Source organism: Labrus bergylta, chromosome 15 (assembly GCF_963930695.1).
Source record: "Labrus bergylta chromosome 15, fLabBer1.1, whole genome shotgun sequence".
NCBI classification, from domain to species: Eukaryota; Metazoa; Chordata; class Actinopteri; order Labriformes; family Labridae; genus Labrus; species Labrus bergylta.
In genome coordinates, this window is record NC_089209.1 from 1,334,586 (window position 1) to 1,356,379 (window position 21,794).

At 44.4% G+C, this 21,794-nt stretch overlaps 1 protein-coding gene across 1 annotated transcript in view; it reads left to right on the forward strand.

Annotated features, from left to right (window-relative positions):
• Positions 1 to 21,794, forward strand: part of nmbr (neuromedin B receptor) — a 52,271-nt gene that overhangs the window by 5,350 nt on the left and 25,127 nt on the right. Inside the window, exons 2-3 of the mRNA XM_065964094.1 lie at positions 13,501 to 13,642; positions 21,715 to 21,792. Of these exons, the coding sequence (XP_065820166.1) occupies positions 13,501 to 13,642; positions 21,715 to 21,792 (220 nt within the window). The remainder of the gene's footprint in view (positions 1 to 13,500; positions 13,643 to 21,714; positions 21,793 to 21,794) is intronic.

A 21,794-nucleotide genomic window follows, 5' to 3' on the forward strand; every position in this document is an offset into this window, starting at 1 on the left:
ATCCTGATGAGTGCCGGTTCAAGTCCTGGTGTGGATGAAGTCTGGAACTTGTTCTGGTCCGTTTCGCTCCCGTCTGTGGAGACATCTTCTCGTGTCCTGCTTTAGTCGTAGCTGCAGAAAATTGCGTGCTGGTTGTATATTTACCCTCATCACACTGTTTGTTTGTATGTGATCTGACAGGAGACACAAGTCAACCAAACCAACCCCGACACAGACGGGCTCTGACCTCAGGGCACACACTTTCTATCTGTGTGTGTGTGTGTGTGTGTGTGTGTGTGTGTGTGTGTGTGTGTGTGTGTGTGTGTGTCTCCTGCTCTGAAGGTAAAGGTCAGGGCATTATGTGTCATGCATGGGAGCAGCTGAAATCTTGTGAATCTTAATGCAATGCGACTCCAGCTTGAATCCAGGTCTCGACTTTAACATGCAGACCCAAAGAAAGGAAACACAACGCAGGCTTACATTTATGCAGCTGCTCGCTCTGCAGACGCGTGCTGGTCCGTCTGCTGATCTGTCTGCTGGTCCGTCTGCTGATCTGTCTGCTGGTCTGTCTGCTGATCTGTCTGCTGATCTGTCTGCTGATCTGTCTGCTGGACTGTCTGCTGGTCTGTCTGCTGATCTGTCTGCTGATCTGTCTGCTGATCTGTCTGCTGGTCTGTCTGCTGATCTGTCTGCTGATCTGTCTGCTGGTCTGTCTGCTGATCTGTCTGCTGGTCTGTCTGCTGATCTGTCTGCTGATCTGTCTGCTGGTCTGTCTGCTGATCTGTCTGCTGATCTGTCTGCTGATCTGTCTGCTGGACTGTCTGCTGGTCTGTCTGCTGATCTGTCTGCTGATCTGTCTGCTGATCTGTCTGCTGGTCTGTCTGCTGATCTGTCTGCTGATCTGTCTGCTGGTCTGTCTGCTGGTCTGTCTGCTGATCTGTCTGCTGGTCTGTCTGCTGATCTGTCTGCTGATCTGTCTGCTGATCTGTCTGCTGGTCTGTCTGCTGATCTGTCTGCTGGTCTGTCTGCTGGTCTGTCTGCTGATCTGTCTGCTGGTCTGTCTGCTGGTCTGTCTGCTGATCTGTCTGCTGGTCTGTCTGCTGGTCCGTCTGCTGATCTGTCTGCTGGTCTGTCTGCTGGTCTGTCTGCTGGTCCGTCTGCTGATCTGTCTGCTGATCTGTCTGCTGGTCTGGTTCTCTGAGTTTCCAAGTTGGGAATTCAACTTTTTCCTGCAATCAGAGTCAAGACAAATACCATTTAGGCACATAAAAAGTTGAACTTATGTGTTTTAGATCCATCGATAAATTAAATTTAAAGGACAAACCTCAGAAGAAGTCTCCTTCAGAAGACAAGATAAGATATATTTTATCATCCCCTTTATTTGGATCCCCATTAGCCACTACCTAAGTAGTGACTACTCTTCCTGGGGTCCACTCATACAAACATGAATTTAAAATCCACACAAATTAAATTCTAAAAACAAAAAAGTCCAAGACGGAGCAGAAAAAGACAAAAATAGAAATAAATGACAAACACAATAACAGGCAAAGTACAAATCAAAAACACCAAGATGAACCTACAGTCTCAGGGGGCTGGAGCTGATCCCAGCTGTCATTGGGCGAGAGGCGGGGTTTCACCCTGTTGTTCACCAGCCAATCACAGGGCTAGGTTTAGTCCATGTTTAATTAATGAAGTAAGTGAACGCAGGGTCAGGTTATCTTTAAAAAATGAGACAAAATCTGAACATAAAAATCAATACGTCATCTCTGAAGAGCATGTCTTTATGAGTCATTATCAGACACAACTGGAGTTACTTCACTTTGTAGCGCTTCAGTTGGACGTGAGAATCAGCTGTGAAGCCTCGAGGCGGCAGCGCTGTCCTCTGATTCCAGCTTTTTACTCGTCTCCTCATCACACAGATGTAGCCTCAGATTCAGCCGTGTGTCTGACCCCCGATGGCTCATAATTAGCCCCCCTAACAAGGCTGAAGGCCACTTAGGAGCCCACAGACTCTCCTAAGTGGCCTGAAGGTCCTTGACAAGATTAACCGGCCTAATAATAATAATTAACACAACGATTAGAGTGCTGACTGGAGACCAATCTCTCCCTGACAAGGTGAAGCACACAAACAGGAGAGCTGCTGAGTGGTCTTCTTCAAGGAGGTATGAAAACATTAAACTCACAGCAGGAAGCTCTCTTTAGGTTCAACAACGAGGGAACAAACTGAACCCAACGCTGAACCTCGATGATTTAAAGTCTCATTGAGTCTGTTTCCAAAACACAAGTCCACATCAATAAATCAGAGATCCAGTCTGTCCTGTGTAAATGTGTCTCTGAGTCCTGACTGTCTACAATGAGGGAGAAGCTCGAGTCCCGCTGGCTGTGTTGTTGTCAGAGCCGTGTTTACATGGACGGGACGGCCGGCTCCTCCCCTTGTGTATAAAAGCTGTTTTAGTCAAGAACTAGAGAGAAGAAGAAGAACATACTCACTGATTATTTGGATGTTAGTAAGAGTTTTTAGATCACGCTCATTCTGTGTCAGTTTACATGAAATGTGAAGCTACGAGCTAACTAAAGAGCGCTAACATTAGCATGCTAACACAACAATGTGAAGCTATGAGCTGACTAAAGAGCGCTAACATTAGCATGCTAACACAACAATGTGAAGCTACGAGCTGACTAAAGAGCGCTAACATTAGCATGCTAACACAACAATGTGAAGCTACGAGCTGACTAAAGAGCGCTAACATTAGCATGCTAATACAACAATGCAGGACGCAGGTGATTGAAGCTCGAGCCAAGGACGATTTGTCAGCCGCTTGTGATTAATAGTGTGTTCTACTTGATAAGTCCTTCCTATGAACGTGAGTGGAGGGGGGTTGGAGGTGTGCTTCAGTATGGAGGAGGCGTGGCCAAACAGCAATTCGTTTTGGTTTAATGTTGGAGCTAAAAGGCGACATCTTCTGGATCAAAAAGTTTCACATTCTTCCTTTAAAGTTTTTGTGACATCTCGAGTGACTGCCTCTTAGATCGCCCACGTCATGATCCACCAGTGCAGACATCCTGAGTCAGAGGTCACATCGCCCTGATCACAGAGGGAACGACGTCTTCTCTCAGCCCCCACAGATGAGCTAGTGTGAGGGACAATTGGCAGCAGAAGGGAATAAAAGCCGAGGTGCAAAAGGAGAGTTTTTTTTACTTTTTACCAGCTTTGTTTGTGGAAATCGATTTTCCCTTTCAGCTTTCTGCCCCGAGAGCTTTGACAGCAGGAGTCCTGAAGTGGAAGCAAACACTGCTCCCGGAGTCATGATTACGTCTTATAGTCACCTCACAGATGGCTTTTTGTGAACGGTAGAAAGAGACGGGCAGAGGGGGAGGAGTGGAGGAGTGGAGGTGAAAGCTGATATGAGAAGGAGTGACGCTGGAGGTGACGATAAAAAGAAGAGGTGGAACAAGTGCGAGGACAGGATTGCGACTAGAGAGAGAGAGTGATGGACGTCCAAAGCAGAAAAATAACAAAAAGCTGGGTTGAAAGTTTTCCTGAATCTTTTTTTTTTTTGAATACTTTATTGCAGGCTGTTTTACTACAGTAGTTGTTGTTCGCTCTGAACTTAAGAGCGCTGTCAACATCTTCTACTTCTTAGATATGCATGGCATGGTTCACCTTGTGCTGAACTCTGATGTCATGTCATCTTTTAATGCCAGCGCTCTGTGGCTGCAGGCGTTCTTTTTTTAGGTTGTCTGTCCGTGTTTTTGTCCTGTACCTGTCAGAGCGATATGTGAAGAACACCTGGAGGGAAAACATTTCAACTTGGCACAAACATCCACTTGTACCAAAAACTCCAAGAGGACATACATCCATACATTTCATCTTACTCCACTTTCCTGTGATAATGGGTACATGTTGGGGGTTTTCTCGAGATCTCTATTGAACTGCTGCACCAATTAAAAATCTGATTGGAGGCCAATCACTGTAGAGACTCTATGAATCAGAACATGTTAAAGGTGACATATCCTCCTCCTCTTCTTCATCCAGATTAAATAAGTGTCAGAGCTCCTCAAAACATGTGTGTGAAGTTTCTTGTTCTAAATCCACTCTGATCCTGTATTTGATCATGTCTATAAACCCCTCTATTTCAGCCCTGCTCAGAACAGGCTGTTTCTGTGTCTGTACCTTTAAATATGTGAATGAGCTATATCTATAATAATAATAATAATAACTTTATTTATATAGCACCTTTTAAAAACACAGGTTTACAAAGTGCTTTGACAAACAGCAAAAACAAGAACAAACTAAACCAAACACAGAAGAACATAAACAACAACAAAACATAACAAATGTAAAATACTAAAAATAATTAAATACAATTCAACAGAAAAGAACCCAAAGTGCACGATACCCAACAGACATATAGAACCAGACCATCACAAGAACCATCATAAGAACCATCACAAGAACCATCACAAGAACCATCACAAGAACAATCACAAGAACCATCACAAGAACCATCACAAGAACAATCACAAGAACCATCACAAGAACCATCACAAGAACCATCACAAGAACAATCACAAGAACCATCGCAAGAACCATCGCAAGAACAATCGCAAGAACCATCGCAAGAACCATCGCAAGAACAATCGCAAGAACCATCGCAAGAACCATCGCAAGAACAATCGCAAGAACCATCGCAAGAACCATCGCAAGAACAATCGCAAGAACCATCGCAAGAACAATCGCAAGAACCATCGCAAGAACAATCGCAAGAACCATCGCAAGAACCATCGCAAGAACAATCGCAAGAACCATCGCAAGAACCATCGCAAGAACCATCGTAAGAACCATCACAAGAACCATCACAAGAACCATCACAAGAACCCTCACAAGAACCATCACAAGAACCCTCACAAGAACCCTCACAAGAACCATCACAAGAACCATCACAAGAACCCTCATAAGAACCCTCACAAGAACCATCACAAGAACATCACAAGAACCATCATAAGAACCATCACAAGAACCATCACAAGAACCATCACAAGAACCATCATAAGAACCATCACAAGAACATCATAAGAACCATCACAAGAACCATCACAAGAACCATCACAAGAACATCATAAGAACCATCATAAGAACCATCATAAGAACCCAGGCAACACAAGAACCCAACAACACGAGCTGAGACCAAGAGGACCAAAGATTTAAAAAGATGTAAGAAACTAAAAGCAATGAGAAGGTAAGAGCAGTAAAAGAAATAAAAACAAGTGGTTAAAGGATCAAAAAACCCAAAACTATAATATTAATAAAAATAAAAAGTAAATATAAATATGAAACATAAATAGACAAAGTAAGTAAGATAAGAAATTACCAAGTTAAAACATAAGAGGAGATTAAGATATGAGCATAAATACGAGATAAGACCATAAATAAAAGGACAGTAAGAAGTAAAAGAAGATAAAAATAGTAAAACCAGTAAGAGAAGACATTAAGAAGACGACATCACATAAAAGCAAGTCTGTAAAAGTATGTTTTAATCTGACCACGCCCCCTCTCTGGAAGGGCTTGGTTGTACTTGGTTTCTCTCTCCATGTCCTGTTGTTTACGGTGAGAAGGCAGACTCAGAGGGCAGAACAAACACCTAGCTGTGGGAGTGTCACCCACCTGGGGGAGGGGCTACTGCCCTCTGTGATGTCATGAAGGGAAAATCTCCAAACGGCCTCAAGTTCTCTGAGCCGATGGGATACAAGAAACATTTCAGACTTTCAAAATAAAGTCAGATCTATCAGTCAATTAATTCCCATGTTTTTATTACTGTATTTCTACTGCTATACTGTATATTTTGGAGAAACTGTAACAATCAAATTTACCACGGGGATTAATAAAGTATTTCTGATTCTGAAATAGAGGATCTTAGTGGGAGTGGCCTGCGGTGCTGTGCATTCTGGGATTTGGTGTATTTCATCCACATGAGCCAAAAAGACACTTTCTGTCTTTTCACGGCCAAGAAGGCACCAACTTCAAAATGTATTTCACATTTCTACATATATGACCCAATGTTAGTACAGAGTCATGTTTCATGGTGAAGTATCCCTTTAAGTCATTGTCATGGCTACAGTAGCGTTGTCATCCCGAGATAACGAGATACTTCAGTCGAGAAGAAAACAAGAAAACAACAGAAATGAACTAGTTATCAATGGATGAGTGAGTAAAATAAAGAGTATGTGATGTTTGTCCGCTTAGGGCTTCCGTACCCCTTGGACCTCAGGGATGAACTGGTATGATTTAGAAGTTAAATGTAAAGATGTCTTTGCCATTTATTGTCTTAAAGCGGAGTACTTATGGCGGTTTCGGCTTCACTCCGATGACGTGCCATCTCTGATTCTCTTGATTCATGACTCACGGGCCTCGGGGTTAAATGGAGGGGCTGAAGAGTCAGGACAATCCGCCACATGCTGAAAGCCTTCTTGGTAATCTGAGCTGCAAATTACAGCTTGGTGACAAATAAGTCTTTCCAGGTTTGTAGTGGATCGGTCACTATGGTGATGGTAGTTGAAGGGGGGGGGGGGGGGGGGGGGTGAGATGAAAACGGCGTGCTTTTCTGCATATCAAGTGAGAAGAAGTGCGGCCCCCGTGCTGCATCTCAAATGAAACGTCTCATTGGAGCAGTTTTATAATGTGTGACGTCACAGAAGCTTCAACTCTGAGTGAAAGGAGCCATCGTGGCTCCTGCAGGAACAACAGGTGGGCTGTTTCTCTGTGGTGTCTCAAGAAGCTAAGGCAAGGATTCACAGGGGGCCTCTCAGACCTGCGTTCATCAAAAAAGGTGAAGTGCTGGCTTCTCTGACAACAATGCAGCAGCCAGTATGTCCTCCTTCTAACTTTAGATTCTGCTCCTGAATGCTCTGGATTTGTTTGGACGAGAGAAGGTAGGCGCTTTTAAGACACGCCCCCCCACACGGCCGTTTTGGACACCCCTCAGTTTGTCAGATATGAGAGCAGTTATCAGGTCAACAGGTGTTGCAGCGATGGAAGCGGTCAAGAGAAGTGGTTCAGATAGAAGTGATTGTACCCGACCTAAAAAGCCTCTGCATGTTTCTAATAAGCTCCACGAGCAGAAACGTGCTCAAACTAGGATCAATATTGGAGATGCTTTTGAAAAATGGAGAGAGGTTAGAACACAGAAAGGTTTACAGACCCATGCAGAGCTGGATAAACACTGAAGCTTCAGAGTCCACCACATGGTGACCTGTGTGAGGGGGGGGGGGGGGGGGAGGGACACAGCTCTCTACAATGTTCTGTCACTGTTTTGGTTTTAGCGCTGAAAAGACAGCAGCTTCTCTAAAGTCTGAGCGACCACACCAACTTTACTGACCCCCCCTCCCCCCAGAAAGGACCGGCCCACCAGTCGTTCCCCCAAATCGTCCCAGTTCTACCATAACAGCAGCTCTGTGGATGGAAAGCAGAATAAAGTAATGATGTTGAGAGCTCGTGTAACCGGTTGTGTTTCTCTGCTGGACTATGGAGGGTGTGTGTCTGCCTCAGATGTTTATGGTGCAGGAAGAACGCCACAACAGCCCAAGTTGCTCTCACTCTGGATCTCTTTCCTTTTTATTCTGGTGTATAATACAAAAGCACACAATCAGCATTGATATGCAACTGCAAGGACTCACATCTTCAGCTCAGGAGAGATTCCTTTTTCTTTTTAAGAGTATTTTTACAAAACATCATGAAATCATATCAATTAAATACATTTTTAGCACAAGTGATCGTATAGTGGAATTTTACTTTGTCTTTCAGTACCAAATAAGAGCATTTTCAATTTCTATCTGTATATAAACATACCAAAATCATTTTAACACGTAACCATCAATGAAGTGCATTTTATAGCTTTTTACAATTAACACAAACAACATGAATTTACAGTTCACGTTTTATGTAAAACTAATTTAGCCATGCCTACCTGGTGTATAATACAAAAGCGCACAATCAGCATTGATATGCAACTGCAAGGACTCACATCTGTATAACACAAAAACACGCACACGTGAGCGTTAACGTGAGCATCACGGCCACGAGGAAGCAGCTAACTGGTAAGCTAACTAGCATTAGCTCGGTATGTAAACAAACTGAAACTCGTAAAATAAAATAAACATTTCTACACATAAATGTCCGAAACTCTAACAGTACATTCTAAACGGGTTCATGGACAAAATACATGTTACCTAAAGTTTTTGGAACAGTTTTAAACCATTAAACAGAGATATGTTGGTCGCAGCACTTAACACACACACCCACCTTCAGCTCAGGAGAGATTCCTTTGCTGAGGTACGTACGGTGGCCAGCTAGGAGCCCTACAGTCGCGCTATTAGACCACCAGGCGGCAACAAAGTAACATAAATATGACAGACACATTAATTTTGTAGAAATTCAAAAGAGGTTCATTCTAACTCTGTTACACTCGCAGGTGGACTGAATAAAAGAAGAGAAGACAGTGTCGCCTCTCCTGGAGTAGTTTAATGTTCCAAAGGCCAGAGAAGCAGCTTTTAACTCCTTTTTCTTTTTTAAATGGGTCTTTGAAATGAGCGCTCAAGGTTCTCACTTTTGTGTTTGTTCTGCTGTTTCATCAACCCCTGAGTCATGATGAGAAACGACACATACACACAGAAACCTCGGGGACTTTCATCAGCTCACACTCTCCTCACTGTTTCTCAACATCTTTAGTCTTTCATTTCAATAAAAATACTTAGTCCCCTTCTTACTTCGTTCGGCATGATACCACAATTTTAAACTTCAATATGATACGAGTTAGAATCCAACAACATGTGCCCCCTTTTTTCAAAACCACAGCAAAAAAAAAACAACTTGTAACTCTGATATATATAATCTTATGTTCATCATATCGGCTCTCTAAATGTTTGAGACGTTACCTCACAACCGTTTGTCAGGTTTTGTTTTTTAAGTTTCTGAACATTTTTGGACATCAAAGTCTTTATATGTGATTTTTTGATCCAGCAGATGTCGCCCTTGAGCACCAGCATGAAACCAAAACAACTTGCGCTGCATTGTTGTGTTAGCATGCTAATGCTAGCGATCTTTATTCTGCTGGTATCTTCACACTGCATGTAAATTTACCTGAAATGAGCGTGATCTAGAAACACAGTTAAGCAGTGAGTACAGTATGTTATTCTTCTTTTCTCTAGTCCCTCAATTAAACAACTTTTATACACGAGGGGAGGAGTCAGCCGGCCGTCCTGGCGATGTAAACAAAGTGAAGATAGGACTCTGAAAACTCTGAAAACATCACAGACAGTGGGACTCGGGTGTTACACCCATTGTAGACAGTCATGACTCACAGAGTTATTTTCAGAGGATATACTTGATTTATATTATATTTAAGTGTGAAAAATCACATATTAAGAATTTAAACGATTTATAAAAAAGTTGCAGGCATGTCCTGCCCGATCAGGTTGAACTAAACTACTCTGCTCCTAGCGCTCAGACTTAAGGCTCATGTGTGCTGTTACTGGCTGTTGAAAGCAAAACAAGATCCGCACACCAAGAAGCTCCTGGCTGCAAATCCATCAGGGAGGACGACGGCTTGTCTTTTAAGTGGATTTGTAGAAACAGTGAGCTGCGTTTTAATGAGCTAACCCCAAAATACCGGTTAAAATACTGAAATACTTTGAAATACTTTAATATCACATACAGATTTGTAATAATTCAGGTCAGGGAACTTCCAAACTCCATTTGAGTCCCTCTGCACCTTTAAGAAAAAGCTAAAGAGCCAGCTCTTTCATGAATACCTACTAACTTAATGATGATGGTCTCCATATTATTGATGATGATGATGGTAATGACGATGGTTTCTGTTTGATAACGACGACTTATAAGATGGTTTCTATACTGATTAGAGCTCTCAAAAACTGCCCTCAATGTTGTGCTTTGCCTCTGGTCACTTCCTTTCAGCACCTGTGTGTCCAATCAGACTCAAAGCTGATCGTTTGCTCTTACTCACATTGTTCCCTTTTTTCTAGATCCTTGCTTGTGTTGTTCTTACTCTCTGATGTACGTTGCTTTGGATAAAAGTGTCTGCTAAGTGAATTGTAGAATTGTAGTTTGTAGGGGACGGTTGGACACATGCCGGACGGGACGATACTGACCATGGCGACGAGGCTCAAACGCACCCTGAGGGACTGCCCCACAGCGTTCTCCCTCCACATCACCTCCTGATGTGATTAAACGGGCGTATTTCAGGCTGCGTTCGGGCCGTCAAGCTTGAAGTTTAAGTCACATTGACGGCTCTTTTGGGGGATGAAATCTCGTCGCAGTGGTTGCTCATACGTGCAGTTACCGCCCCCGACATCTTAACGCCTCTCAAACACCTGCATGACTGAGCGAGCACCGGACTTTAATGTGTGAAAAACTGAACTGCCCCGAGGACCAAAAGCAGAACTTTTAGCTCCCACACGACATAAATAATCAATAAGGCATTACATCCATCAAACATAAAAGAGAGATGATGTCAGAGAGGTGTCTGACAGAGTGTGAGATTCATGACTGGCTGAAGGAAGACCGCCGTGTGACCCTGGTGGGGGTTCAAACACAGCAGGGAGAGAGGGACTACTTCTTAGTGTGGAAGGAGTCAAACTGTAATCTGAGTGAACAGGAAATGAAACAAACATTAGAAGCAGCTGGACTCCTGGAGGGAGGAGTTGGTTTTGGTGTTGTGGTACTCCAAATGAGTCTTGGTCTCAAGACCGGTCTCGAGACCACTTTATGAAGGTCTCATCTCGGTCTGAGACTGGGGGGGACTCTGGACCAGACCACCACTGATCGTCATTCCTGTGATTAGAAGGAAAACGCCTCTTTCCTAAAGAACAAATGACAAAAAGTCAGAACAGCAATGAGGGAATTTAAAGTCAGGAATGTGATGGGTGATCATGGATCATGTCTCTGTTTCATATAATTCAATTCAGTTCAAATAGCTTTATTGACATGAATGTGTAAAATATATTGCCAAAGCATGTAATAACAAATAATACAATAATAATAATGAAAAGTAATAATTAGCAATTAAAAATTTTAACAATGAAAAAATAAATAAATAATAATAAATATTGATAATAAAATAATAAATTATTTAAAAAATGTGTATATATATATATATATATATATATATATACACACATACATATAACATACTCTAACCCCAAACTGTGACTCGGTCCGGCTGAATATCTGTCAAACTCTGATGCTGTATTTCCAGCTCAATCATTTCTCATGAAGGATCATTTACTATCGGAGGGTGAAGAAGTGTTCCAGTCTCCTCTCTTTGTTCTGCAGCCTCAGCTCTCTGACCACTTCCTCATTAACTAACAAAACGCCCGGAGCCGCTAACGCTGCCTGAAGACAAATTTAAACTCCGATTACCAGATGATTTATGTTTAAGTTTTCATCCGAGAGGGGAACGGTAATGGTTACACTGTCTGAATAATGCAGAGATCTCCGGGGGGGGGGGGGCAGCCTGCTGAGGTCTAATAAGTTATTAGAGATACACCGTGTACAATGTTTTAATATGATTTCAGTCCATGCTTCGACTTATCCTGACGTGTCTGTGAGTGTGCAGCAGAATAAAAAGGGAACCATGAGGCCGTATGAGCTGGAGGACTTGTTGGACGCAGTGAGTCCTTGCATATTCGTCTGCATTTATTTCTTATGTAAGCCTACTGTATGAATGTTTAGCACCATTTCTAACACAGAGTGGGGGTCTCTGAGTGGACTCAGGGAACCTGTTTGTCTGAGGGTGTTTTCCCCCCGGCATCATTTGGAGAAGGTGATCCAAACAAGGGGGCGTTTCCCTCCTCGGCGTATGCGAACACAAAGATCGCCCTCTGAGGTGTTACGGTTTGAAAAGTGACCGTGTTAGCTGGCGACCTTTAGCTGCACGAAAACAAGAATGAGTACTTTAACTGATTGAAGTTAAAGTCAGGGTTGGTCATTTCCTCCTGATTCACTTTTAAGATTTTAGTTGAAATTGTCTTTAGGTCCTGACAGAAATTAATAACTCATGTTCTCTGAAAAAGGAACAAAGAAAATCCATCATCTGTATCAGTTTGTAAGTCTGTAAAAACTTCAACCAATGTCTGCCACGAGGTACCAATCTGATGAACCAATCAGGCGCCTCCCTGTCTCCCTGCTTGCTCTCTAACCCTCACGTGCACGAGCCCACACTTAAGATATGAGCTGAGGTCCGCTTCTGGAGAGACGGCACTTGTGCATGTCAGTGAGGGGGCGTGGCTTTAGAGGGAGCACAGAGGGGAGGGGGTGCAGACAGAGCACTGAGGGAATGCTACTTTCAAAATCATGCTAGTTTTAGAAGCTTTAACGCAACAGATATGAATTTAATGACAACTCTAACTGCACATTGTTTTATGAAATGACTTTTTTTTGAACCTATAACTTTATGAAATGTCTTAAAATCTGACTTATTATTATTATACTAAATTATTATTTTAAATTCACGAACCATGCTGACTGTGATGTTGTCGAGTACTACAGGCGCTCTCCTGGTTTCCTGCTGTGCTTGTCTTGTTTGTCATCATGTTTTTTCTGTCTTGTTCTTGTGAAGCCAAAGACAATTTTCCACTGTGGACAAATAAAGTTTTATTCTATTCTATTCTATTAAAGAAACGTGTGTGAGGACTTTTTCGTTCTAGTCAACAACCTCTGAGACATTCAGTTCAAAGTCACCAGTTAACAGAGTCACATGTTTCACCGTAACACCAGCAGAGCGTTGAAAGCCACCCCTTGTTCATCCGATGATTCTCAAGTTAGCTAACTTCTGTATTTTTGTATCAGTGTCAAACATTTGACAAAAATGCTCATCTGCTAAAAATATTATATATTATTATGACATACTTGACCTCCTGACTGCTGCGAGTCAACCCCTCGGTTCTTTGTGTCGGAAGGCTAACTATTTAGCGAGTGTCTTGGAGGCATCCCACAATGCAGTGTGACTAAGGGCACATGTCATTTGTTTACCTACACAGCATGGAAATGAGGCTGTGACGTAATGGCGTTCGGACATTCCCTGCGTTGATGTGCTTTGGCGCCTTAACGGAGATGTGAAAGAAACAATTCTTTTCATCATCTGCATCAGAACAAAGCCAACGACCTACAGTCAGACAAAGACTTTATGAGATTTATTGCAGCAAGAACATAGTTTGTGTTTGGCATCCAGGCTCCGCCTCCTCATCACTCCTCACAGTTTAATTTCACATGCAAACGTTTGAAGAGTGATGGAGCGGACAGGTGGATGAAGGGGTGGAGGAGGCGCCTTCTGTTCGAGCGCTAACAGAAGGAGGTGTTTGATGAGAATGATGCACGTCAAGTGTGAAATCAGTGCAGCTTGATTTCACAGCCTGAAGGAATGAGGCAACAGTGAACCTGCTGGAGAGAGATCAATTGTTGTTATTTATCTAAACTTAGATGGATATTTCTCTGTGTCTCTCCGTCAGGTATAAGGCGATCGTAAACCCGATGGACATCCAGACGTCCAGCGCCGTCTTCTGGACGTGTCTGAAGGCCGTTTCTATCTGGCTGCTGTCCGTCCTGCTCGCCGTCCCCGAGGCCATTTTCTCTCAAGTTGTCACCTTGCAGGTAAAATAAAAAAAGGACTTTTGTAATGGCCTGCTTTACCAAAGCAATCAAATGAAAAGCTCAAAACACAGAGACAGAAAACTTATGAGGACGCCGCGCCTCAGATTCAAAATGTAACCAAAAGAAAGAAAAAGGCGACCCAGGACGAGACGGACAAAAGACGGGCAATAAAATGCAATAAAATCACACGTAATCATTTAGAACTTTGTCTGTGTTTATTTAATGATTGAAGTGACCAACAACTCGGAAAATAATTAGGTGCCCGACTTCCCGACTTGATGTCAGAATCATCATCAAATTGGGGCAAAATATATTTTGTTAATGTTAACAGACTTTTTATTCATTCACATATTGCACATTAACTTTATTATCAAATATAACTTTAAACAGTCACATTTCACTGATCTTCTCTGTAGCATCAACGCTTGTTTGTGCTGTTGTTACAACATTCCACCTGAGCAGCACCTGAATGCAGCAGTGAGCTTCTGATAATCAAAAATAAAAGCTTGCGTCTGATTTTGTTGACTAAAATATTTTCTATTTTCGTCAACTAAAATGATGTGCTATTTTCGTCAACTAAAATGATGTGCAATTTTAGTCAGTGACTAATTGACAAAATTAAATCAATAACAAATGACTAATATCTGACTAAATATAAAAGACATTTTCGTCAGGAGACTATGACTATGGCTAAATTAGAAAAAGGTGTGAAGATTAAGACTGTCTGTCGCCAGCTATTTTGGCGTGCATGTTTGTTGCTATGCAACAGCAACGACACATCATAGTGCGGGTAGTCATGCAGACTTGATCTGTTTACTTCTTCAAAACTTTCCGCCATTGTTGTAGCTGCTCTCTGGTGTCTCCGATGTTGAGCCCTACACTGCCCCTAGTGGTCATATGCATATTGCATCTCCCGGACATGTAGCGTTAATGTCTGATGACGTGCACAACTAGCAATCCAAAACCATCACAGGATACGCGAGGCGGAGTTTCTTGTACGAGTAGTTAAAAAGGACAGGAGCCTTTTTTTACACCACCGGAGAAGGAAAGTCTAACCTGATGGAACAAAACGACGGACAATAGGACGCCAGGTGAAAACGATAACAACAAAGAATCTAGACATGCGTGGGGAAAAGTATGAAGGTAAAGACGGGGCCCCTCCCCCTCCCTCAGGTGTGCAGCAGGTAGGAGAGAGAAGAGGACTTCTGAATCCACAGTTGATAAATAAAGAAGTCGTCATGATGGAATGACCACGTGGAGAGTCGAGAGTGTTTGTGTCCTGCCGCGTCGTCCCTGCAGGGTTCCCGTCTCGCTGACTTCACCCTCGACGGCTATAAGCGGTGTTGGAGTCAGATTTATGACCGACGAGAGCGACCATTTAGCTCTGTAATCTGTTTGATGATCTTTACTGATGTGTTGTTACCGCTCTGCTCTCCTCTCTCCGTCCTTCACTCTCTCTTTTCCTTCTTACCTGTCCGTTTATTTTTACCTGCTTTTTCTCCTCTCTTACCTTTCTGACCTTCATTTCTTTCTTTCTCCTCAACCTTAACCATTCACCTTTCTCTTCGTCCTTTCTTCTTTTCTTCCTCGGTCTTCGACCTCCTTCCTCATTTCTCCTCCTTTAAACTTTCTCCTCCTTTTCCCGCCTGCCTTTTTCTTTTTCTCCCTCTTTTCTCTCTCTCGTCTCTTCATTTTTATAAACTTCTTCACCTTCCCTCCACCTCCTCTCATTACCCCTTCTTCTCACCTTCTTCCTTCCCCTCCCCCCTCGCTCCTCTTCTATTCCCTCCTCTCCTGTGTCTCGTCTTGTCTCCTCTCTTCTTCTTGTCTCCTCTCCTGGTGTTGTGTCGTCTTGTCTCCTGTCATTCCATCTCCTCTCCTCTCCTCTCCTTGTCTTGTCTTTTCTCCACTCCTCGTCTCCTCTCCTTGTCTCCTGGTCTCGTCTCGTCTCGTCTCCTTGTCTCGTGTTTTCTCCTCTCCTCGTCTCCTCTCCGTGTCTCCTCGTATCGTCTCCTCTCCTGGTCTAATCTCGTCTCTTCTCCTTTTCTTGTCTTTTCTCCTCTCCTCTCCTGGTCTCGTCTCCTTGTCTCCTTGTCTCCTCATCTCCTCGTCTCATCTTTCCTTCTCTCCTCATCTCCTCTCCTTGTCTCCTCTCCTTGTCTCCTCTCCTCTCCTGGTCTCGTCTCCTCATTTCGTCTCCTCATTTCGTCTTGTCTCCTCTCTCCTCTCTCCTCCTCTCTCCTGCCTCCTCTTTCCTGTCTCCTCTCTCCTCTCCTCTCCTCTCCTCTCCGTTTCCGTTTCCGTTTCCGGTTTCCGGTTTCCGGTGAGTGTGAGTGTGAGTGTGAGTGACGGTGGTGGTGTTGCGAGTGGCGCGGAGATTGAATTGTTTTCTATCCTTTCTACTGTTTTCAAAGTGCACGATCAGGTCAGATTGTTTTCATATTTGTATTGAGTGTTGTTGGCTGTGTAAGACAGATCGTTGGAGGGGTTGGAGGGAGGAATGGCGTCTGCTGAGACTTCACCTCCGACTCTCCGACAGGGAGTTCGGATAGTCCCTCCGAACGGTACTGTCACCGTGGAGGAGGTTCTGTTAGCTGCAGGTGAACAGGTAGGCCATGAGAAACTCTTGTATGCATCCCGAATGAACAAGGCTGTGGTTGTTTTTCTGAAGAGTGAGCCTCTTGTGTATCAGCTGATTGAGAGTGGTGTGTTCATTAGGGATTTGTTTGTGCAGGTTTCCCCGTTGTCGGTTCCCTCTACGCGGATCACCGTATCCGGTGTTCCGCCGTTTATTTCTAACAACTTGTTAGAGAATGAACTCCGCAGGTTTGGGAAGTTTGCGAGTGGTTTCAAAACTGTGAGTCTAGGGTGTAAAGATCCCAAACTGAAACATGTCCAATCTTTGCGGCGTCAGGTGTTCATGTTTTTGGATTCGCCCACACAGACTCTGGAGGTTTCCTTTAGAGTGAAACACGGTGACGCTTCTTATATGGTGTATGCGAGCTCGGGACAACTGAAGTGTTTTGAGTGTGGTGATGTGGGACACAAACGTTTTGCGTGTCCGCACAGACAGCGGGAGGCGGCTAGTGCTGCCGCTGACACGGGCAGCTCTGTTAGTGTGGCGCATGTGGCGGGGGCCGCGTCCGCGTCCGCGCTTGGGGCGGAGGCCGCGTCCGCGCCCGTGCCTGGAGCGGAGGCCGCGTCCGCGTCCGCGTCCGTGCCTGGGACGGGGGCCGCGTTCGTGCCCGTGCCTGGGACGGGGGCCGCGTCCGCGTCCGTGCCTGGGGCGGAGGCCGCGTCCGCGTCCGTGCCTGGGGCGGGGGCCGCGTCCGCGCCTGCGCCTTGTGCTGAGGCCGTGGCTGAGGTAGAAGTGGCTTCGACCAGCTCTCAGGCTACAGAAAAATCACAGACTGTAGATAATGATAAAACTGAAGATTCCACAAGTTCTGCAGTTGTAGATGTTTCATTGAAGGAAGGTAAGACAGTGTGTTGTAGCCAGGCATCATGTGAAGGAGAGGACATGGATGAAGATTATGAGTCAGACAATGCATCCATTGCTGATTTGCCAAATAGTGGCTCTGGTCTTTATTCTTTAGAGTCAATCAATCAATTTATGGATGAAACGTACAACAAATCAGTAAAAATCAGTGACTACTTTAGTGATACTGAAAAGTTCATAAAGTCAGTCAGCATACTGAAAAGACAGGTTGGGTTTGACCTCCTGGACGCGAAAAAACGGTTCCGTCTTAAAAAGCACATCACCGCACTGAGGAAAGTTGGACGTAAGAGTGTGAAGAAGACAAAGAAATGATCATGCATCACAAGGTGTTTTTCTTCTTCTACTGTTCCCTGTTTGTGTCTACTTATCTGTTCTTTCTCTCTGATCTTTCTATGAGGAGTCTTAAGATAGGATCTCTTAACATTAATGGTGGGAGAGACAGACAGAAAAGGGGCCTTATCTCTGAGATCTCAACTCAGAAAAACATTGATATCTTGTTTTTACAAGAGACTCATACCACACCATCAGATGAGACAGATTGGGGTTTATGGTGGGAGGGCTCTAACTACCTTAGCCATGGCACCAACTTTAGTGCAGGAGTAGCCATTTTGTTTAGAGCATCTGCAAATGTAAAGATCGTCTCTTGTGCTGAAATTGTAAAGGGAAGGCTTTTAATTGTAAGAGCAGAAATAGAGGACACTGTTTTCTGCTTCACTAATATTTATGCTCCAAATAATGGAGCTGAAAGGGTAGCTTTCTATACCCGCCTCCAAAAGGAGTTACTGATCTATAATCAGGATCAGATCATTCTTGGTGGTGATTTTAACTGCACACTTGATTTCACCGTGGATAGAATAGGAGAGGAGCCACATCCACATTCATCCCAGACTTTAAACACTGTCATCTCTCACCTGGATTTGTTGGACACATTTAGAGTGAAACATCCACAATCCAGACAGTATACATGGGTCAGGGTTAACAGTAACAGGGTGTGTGCAGCTAGACTGGACAGGGTTTACATCTCCAGAACTCTCAACCCCAGATTAATTCATTGTAATATTCTGCCTGTCGGCTTCACTGATCACCATTTTGTTAGTGTGGAGCTGATTATTTCACCAGGTGAAAGGGCTAAGTCCTTCTGGCATTTTAATAACAAGCTTCTACTGGACAATGTTTTCTGTAAAAACTTTGGGTGTTTTTGGGATCAGTGGCAATTAAGAAAAGTTGAGTTTGATTCTTTGAAGCTTTGGTGGGAGGTTGGTAAAGCTCAGATTCGTGTTTTTTGTCAGCAGTACACGTCACACTCTTCTGCTAGATTAAAAACAGTCATTAAAAATCTTGAGGACAGCATTAAGAACCTTGAGGAGGGGTTAAAGGGGAGTGTGGATCCCACCGCTGGTACCCTGCTGAAGGAGAAACGTATGGAGTTGAGCTCTTTCCTGCAGGAGAGGGTGAAGGGAGCTCTTGTGCGGAGTCGTTTCCTTCAACTCAAAGACATGGATGCCCCAACGTCTTTCTTTTTCAATCTTGAGAGATCTGTGGCTCAAAAAAAGCTGCTGACTTGTCTGAAACTGCCAGGAGGTCGAATAACAGCTGATCCAAAGGAAATGAGCAGTCACGCCATGCAGTTCTATGAGGATCTGTTTGGAGCAGAGAGTTGCAGCCAGGAGTGTCGCAGGGAGCTCCTGGAGGGTCTCCCTCAGCTCAGTGTGGAGGAGAGGTCTCTTCTGGAAGGGGAGCTGTCTCTGGAGGAGCTCACTGCTGCTGTCACTCAGATGGCAACAGGAAGAGCACCTGGAATAGATGGGTTGTCCACAGACTTTTTTAAGAGGTTCTGGAATATTCTTGGGTCTGACCTGCATAGTGTTTTAATGGAGTGTTGCAGGACCGGGTCTCTTCCTGGTTCTTGTAAGAGAGCAGTTCTTTCCTTGCTCCCCAAGAAAGGTGACCTGGCATTGTTAAAAAACTGGAGGCCGGTTGCTTTGCTTTGTGCGGACTACAAGATCCTCTCCAGAGCTTTATCGAACAGACTAAAGGACGTTCTGGGAAGTGTGGTCCATAAAGACCAGAGTTACTGTGTTCCAGACCGGACAATCATGGATAATGTTTTTCTTATCAGAGATGTCATTGATGTGTGTAAAATCTATAATCTAAATGTTGGCATTGTGTCTCTGGATCAAGAGAAGGCGTTTGACAGGGTGGATCACTCGTATTTGTTTTCTGCACTGAGGTCTTTGGTTTTGGGGATGGTTTTGTGTCATTAGTTGGTTTGTTGTATCAGGATGCACAGTGTTTGGTGAAGATGGGGGCGGGGTTGAGTCGGCCAATCCCTGTACGGCGAGGGATCAGACAAGGTTGTCCCATCTCCGGCCAGCTGTACAGCTTGGCTATTGAGCCCTTGCTGTGCAGTTGAGGGACCGGCTCAGCGGGCTTTCTTTGCCGCGGCCTGTAGCATTGAATGTCCCCCTACAATTTCTGCCTATGCTGATGATGTAAACATCTTCATCTCCAATCAGGGGGACGTTCGGTGTCTGCGGACACCCTGTCCCTGTATGAAAGGGCAACAGCTGCACGGGTGAACTGGGGAAAAAGTGGTGCCTTATTGGTGGGAGAGTGGAGGGACCAGGCAGTGCCCAGTCTGCCGGGTGGACTTGAGTGGGGGAGGGAGGGGTTGAAGGTGTTGGGGGTTTATTTGGGTACCGAGGGCTTTAAAAGTAAAAACTGGGAGGGAGTTAGGGAGAAGTGTGCGCTCGGTTGTCTAAATGGAAATGGTTGCTACCCAGTTGTCGTATAGGGAAGAGTTCTGGTGGTCAATAACTTGGTTGCCTCGACTCTCTGGCACAGACTTGTGGCTTTGACACCTCCAAGAGGGCTGGTGGAGGACATTCAAAGGGCCATCCTGGACTTCTTCTGGTCAGGCAAACACTGGGTTCAGGCGGCAGTCCTCTACCTGCGGTGGCTGAAGGGGGACATGGACTTATAGACCATTCAGTCAAAAATTGCCTCATTCAGACTCCAGACTGCACAGAGACTCCTTTTCACTTGTGGTCCCAGCTGGATGGACATCGCTCGACTGCTGCTGAGGAGAGCTGGACGGCTGGGGTACACTAAGCAGCTCTTTCTGTTAAAGCTTGAGGAGGTGGATCTCACTGGATTAACATCCTTTTATATGTCTGTAATGCAGGCATGGAAAATGTACACATTCAAAAGGAAAAAACTGAGAGTCTGGGAATGTGGATCTTTGAGGAACCGTTATTTTTTAATGATTTCATAAGGACTCCAACTTTGCAGTCAGCCAGTCTCCGGGCCAGTTTCAGAGAGGCAGGCTGCACAAAACTGGGTCACCTGGTAAGACTGACCCTGGACGCCCTCAAAGAAAGGACACACACAACACTCACACTCACCAACCGTCCAGCCGTGTTGAAAGAGTGTGGAGGAAGTCTTTGCTGCACTTCCAGTAAAACTGTGACATTTCTAAACATTGAGAATCTGTGTGAGCAGTGGAGTGAAGAGGGTGAATACAGCTTCCATCTTTGTCTGTTACCCCAGATGTCGGGGAGTGGCAGGAAAGAGGAGGTGGGCTGCTGTCCTTTAGTACTCCTGTTCTGGGAAAGTTCCAGGATGCAGGGAAAAAGGCACTCTATCAGTCCTGTGTTAAGGTCCTACATCTTCGTGGTCTGTCGGGAGTGAAAGAGTCGAGGTGGATCGAGTTTTTTGGCCCGGAGGTTTCCCCGAAAGGCAGCTGCGGTCCTGTACAAGCTGCCTGTTGAGAAGAGAACAGCAGATCTCCAGTGGAGAGTTGTGCATGGGGTTATAGCCACAAACAGATACAGAGCGCACATTGATCCAGGGGTGGGAGAGGAGTGGTTGTTTTGTTCACTAACTGAAACTTTGTCTCATCTGTTTGTTGAGTGTCCCAGGCTCTCACTCTTGTTTGTCCTTATGAAAAGCTTGTTTGAAGCTCTCGGGGAGGATTTCTCTTATGCATTGTTTGTTTTTGGGCCAAAGTATTCTGCAAAGAAAAGACTGTACATACACTGATGAACTTTTTATCTGGCTCGGCTAAGTTGGCATTTGGCTTACACGCAAGAACCGAGCTCAGGGTACTGGCTGTGTGGAACCGGTGCTGGTTCTGGAGGGACTTTTGAAGGCCAGACTGAGGTAGAATTTGCCTATTATCAAATGATGGACAATGTGCAAGACTTTAATAGTGTATGGGCTGTGGAAGAAGCTTTGTGCTCTGTGGGTGGGGATGGAGAGCTGATTATTCATTTTTGATGCAGTAAATGTTGGTTTTTGTTGATGTTGTGATTTTTGTTGCACTTGTTTTATTTTTATTTATTTATTTATTTCCTTCTCTTGATCTGAGTGATGATGTGACAGTGTTATAATTTTCTCCAGGTAGTGGTAAAATAAAAGGTATTTTGAAAACCAAACCTCTCTTCTCCTTGTCTCCTCTCCTCTCCTGGTCTCGTCTCCTCATTTCGTCTCCTCATTTCGTCTCCTCATTTCGTCTTGTCTCCTCTCTTCTCTTTGTCTCCTCTCCTCGTCTCGTCTCCTCGTCTCCTCTCAGGGTCAAAGGGACAACACGAACGTCACCTTTGTGAACTGCGTGCCCTACCCGATGTCCAATCAGATGCATCCAAAGATCCA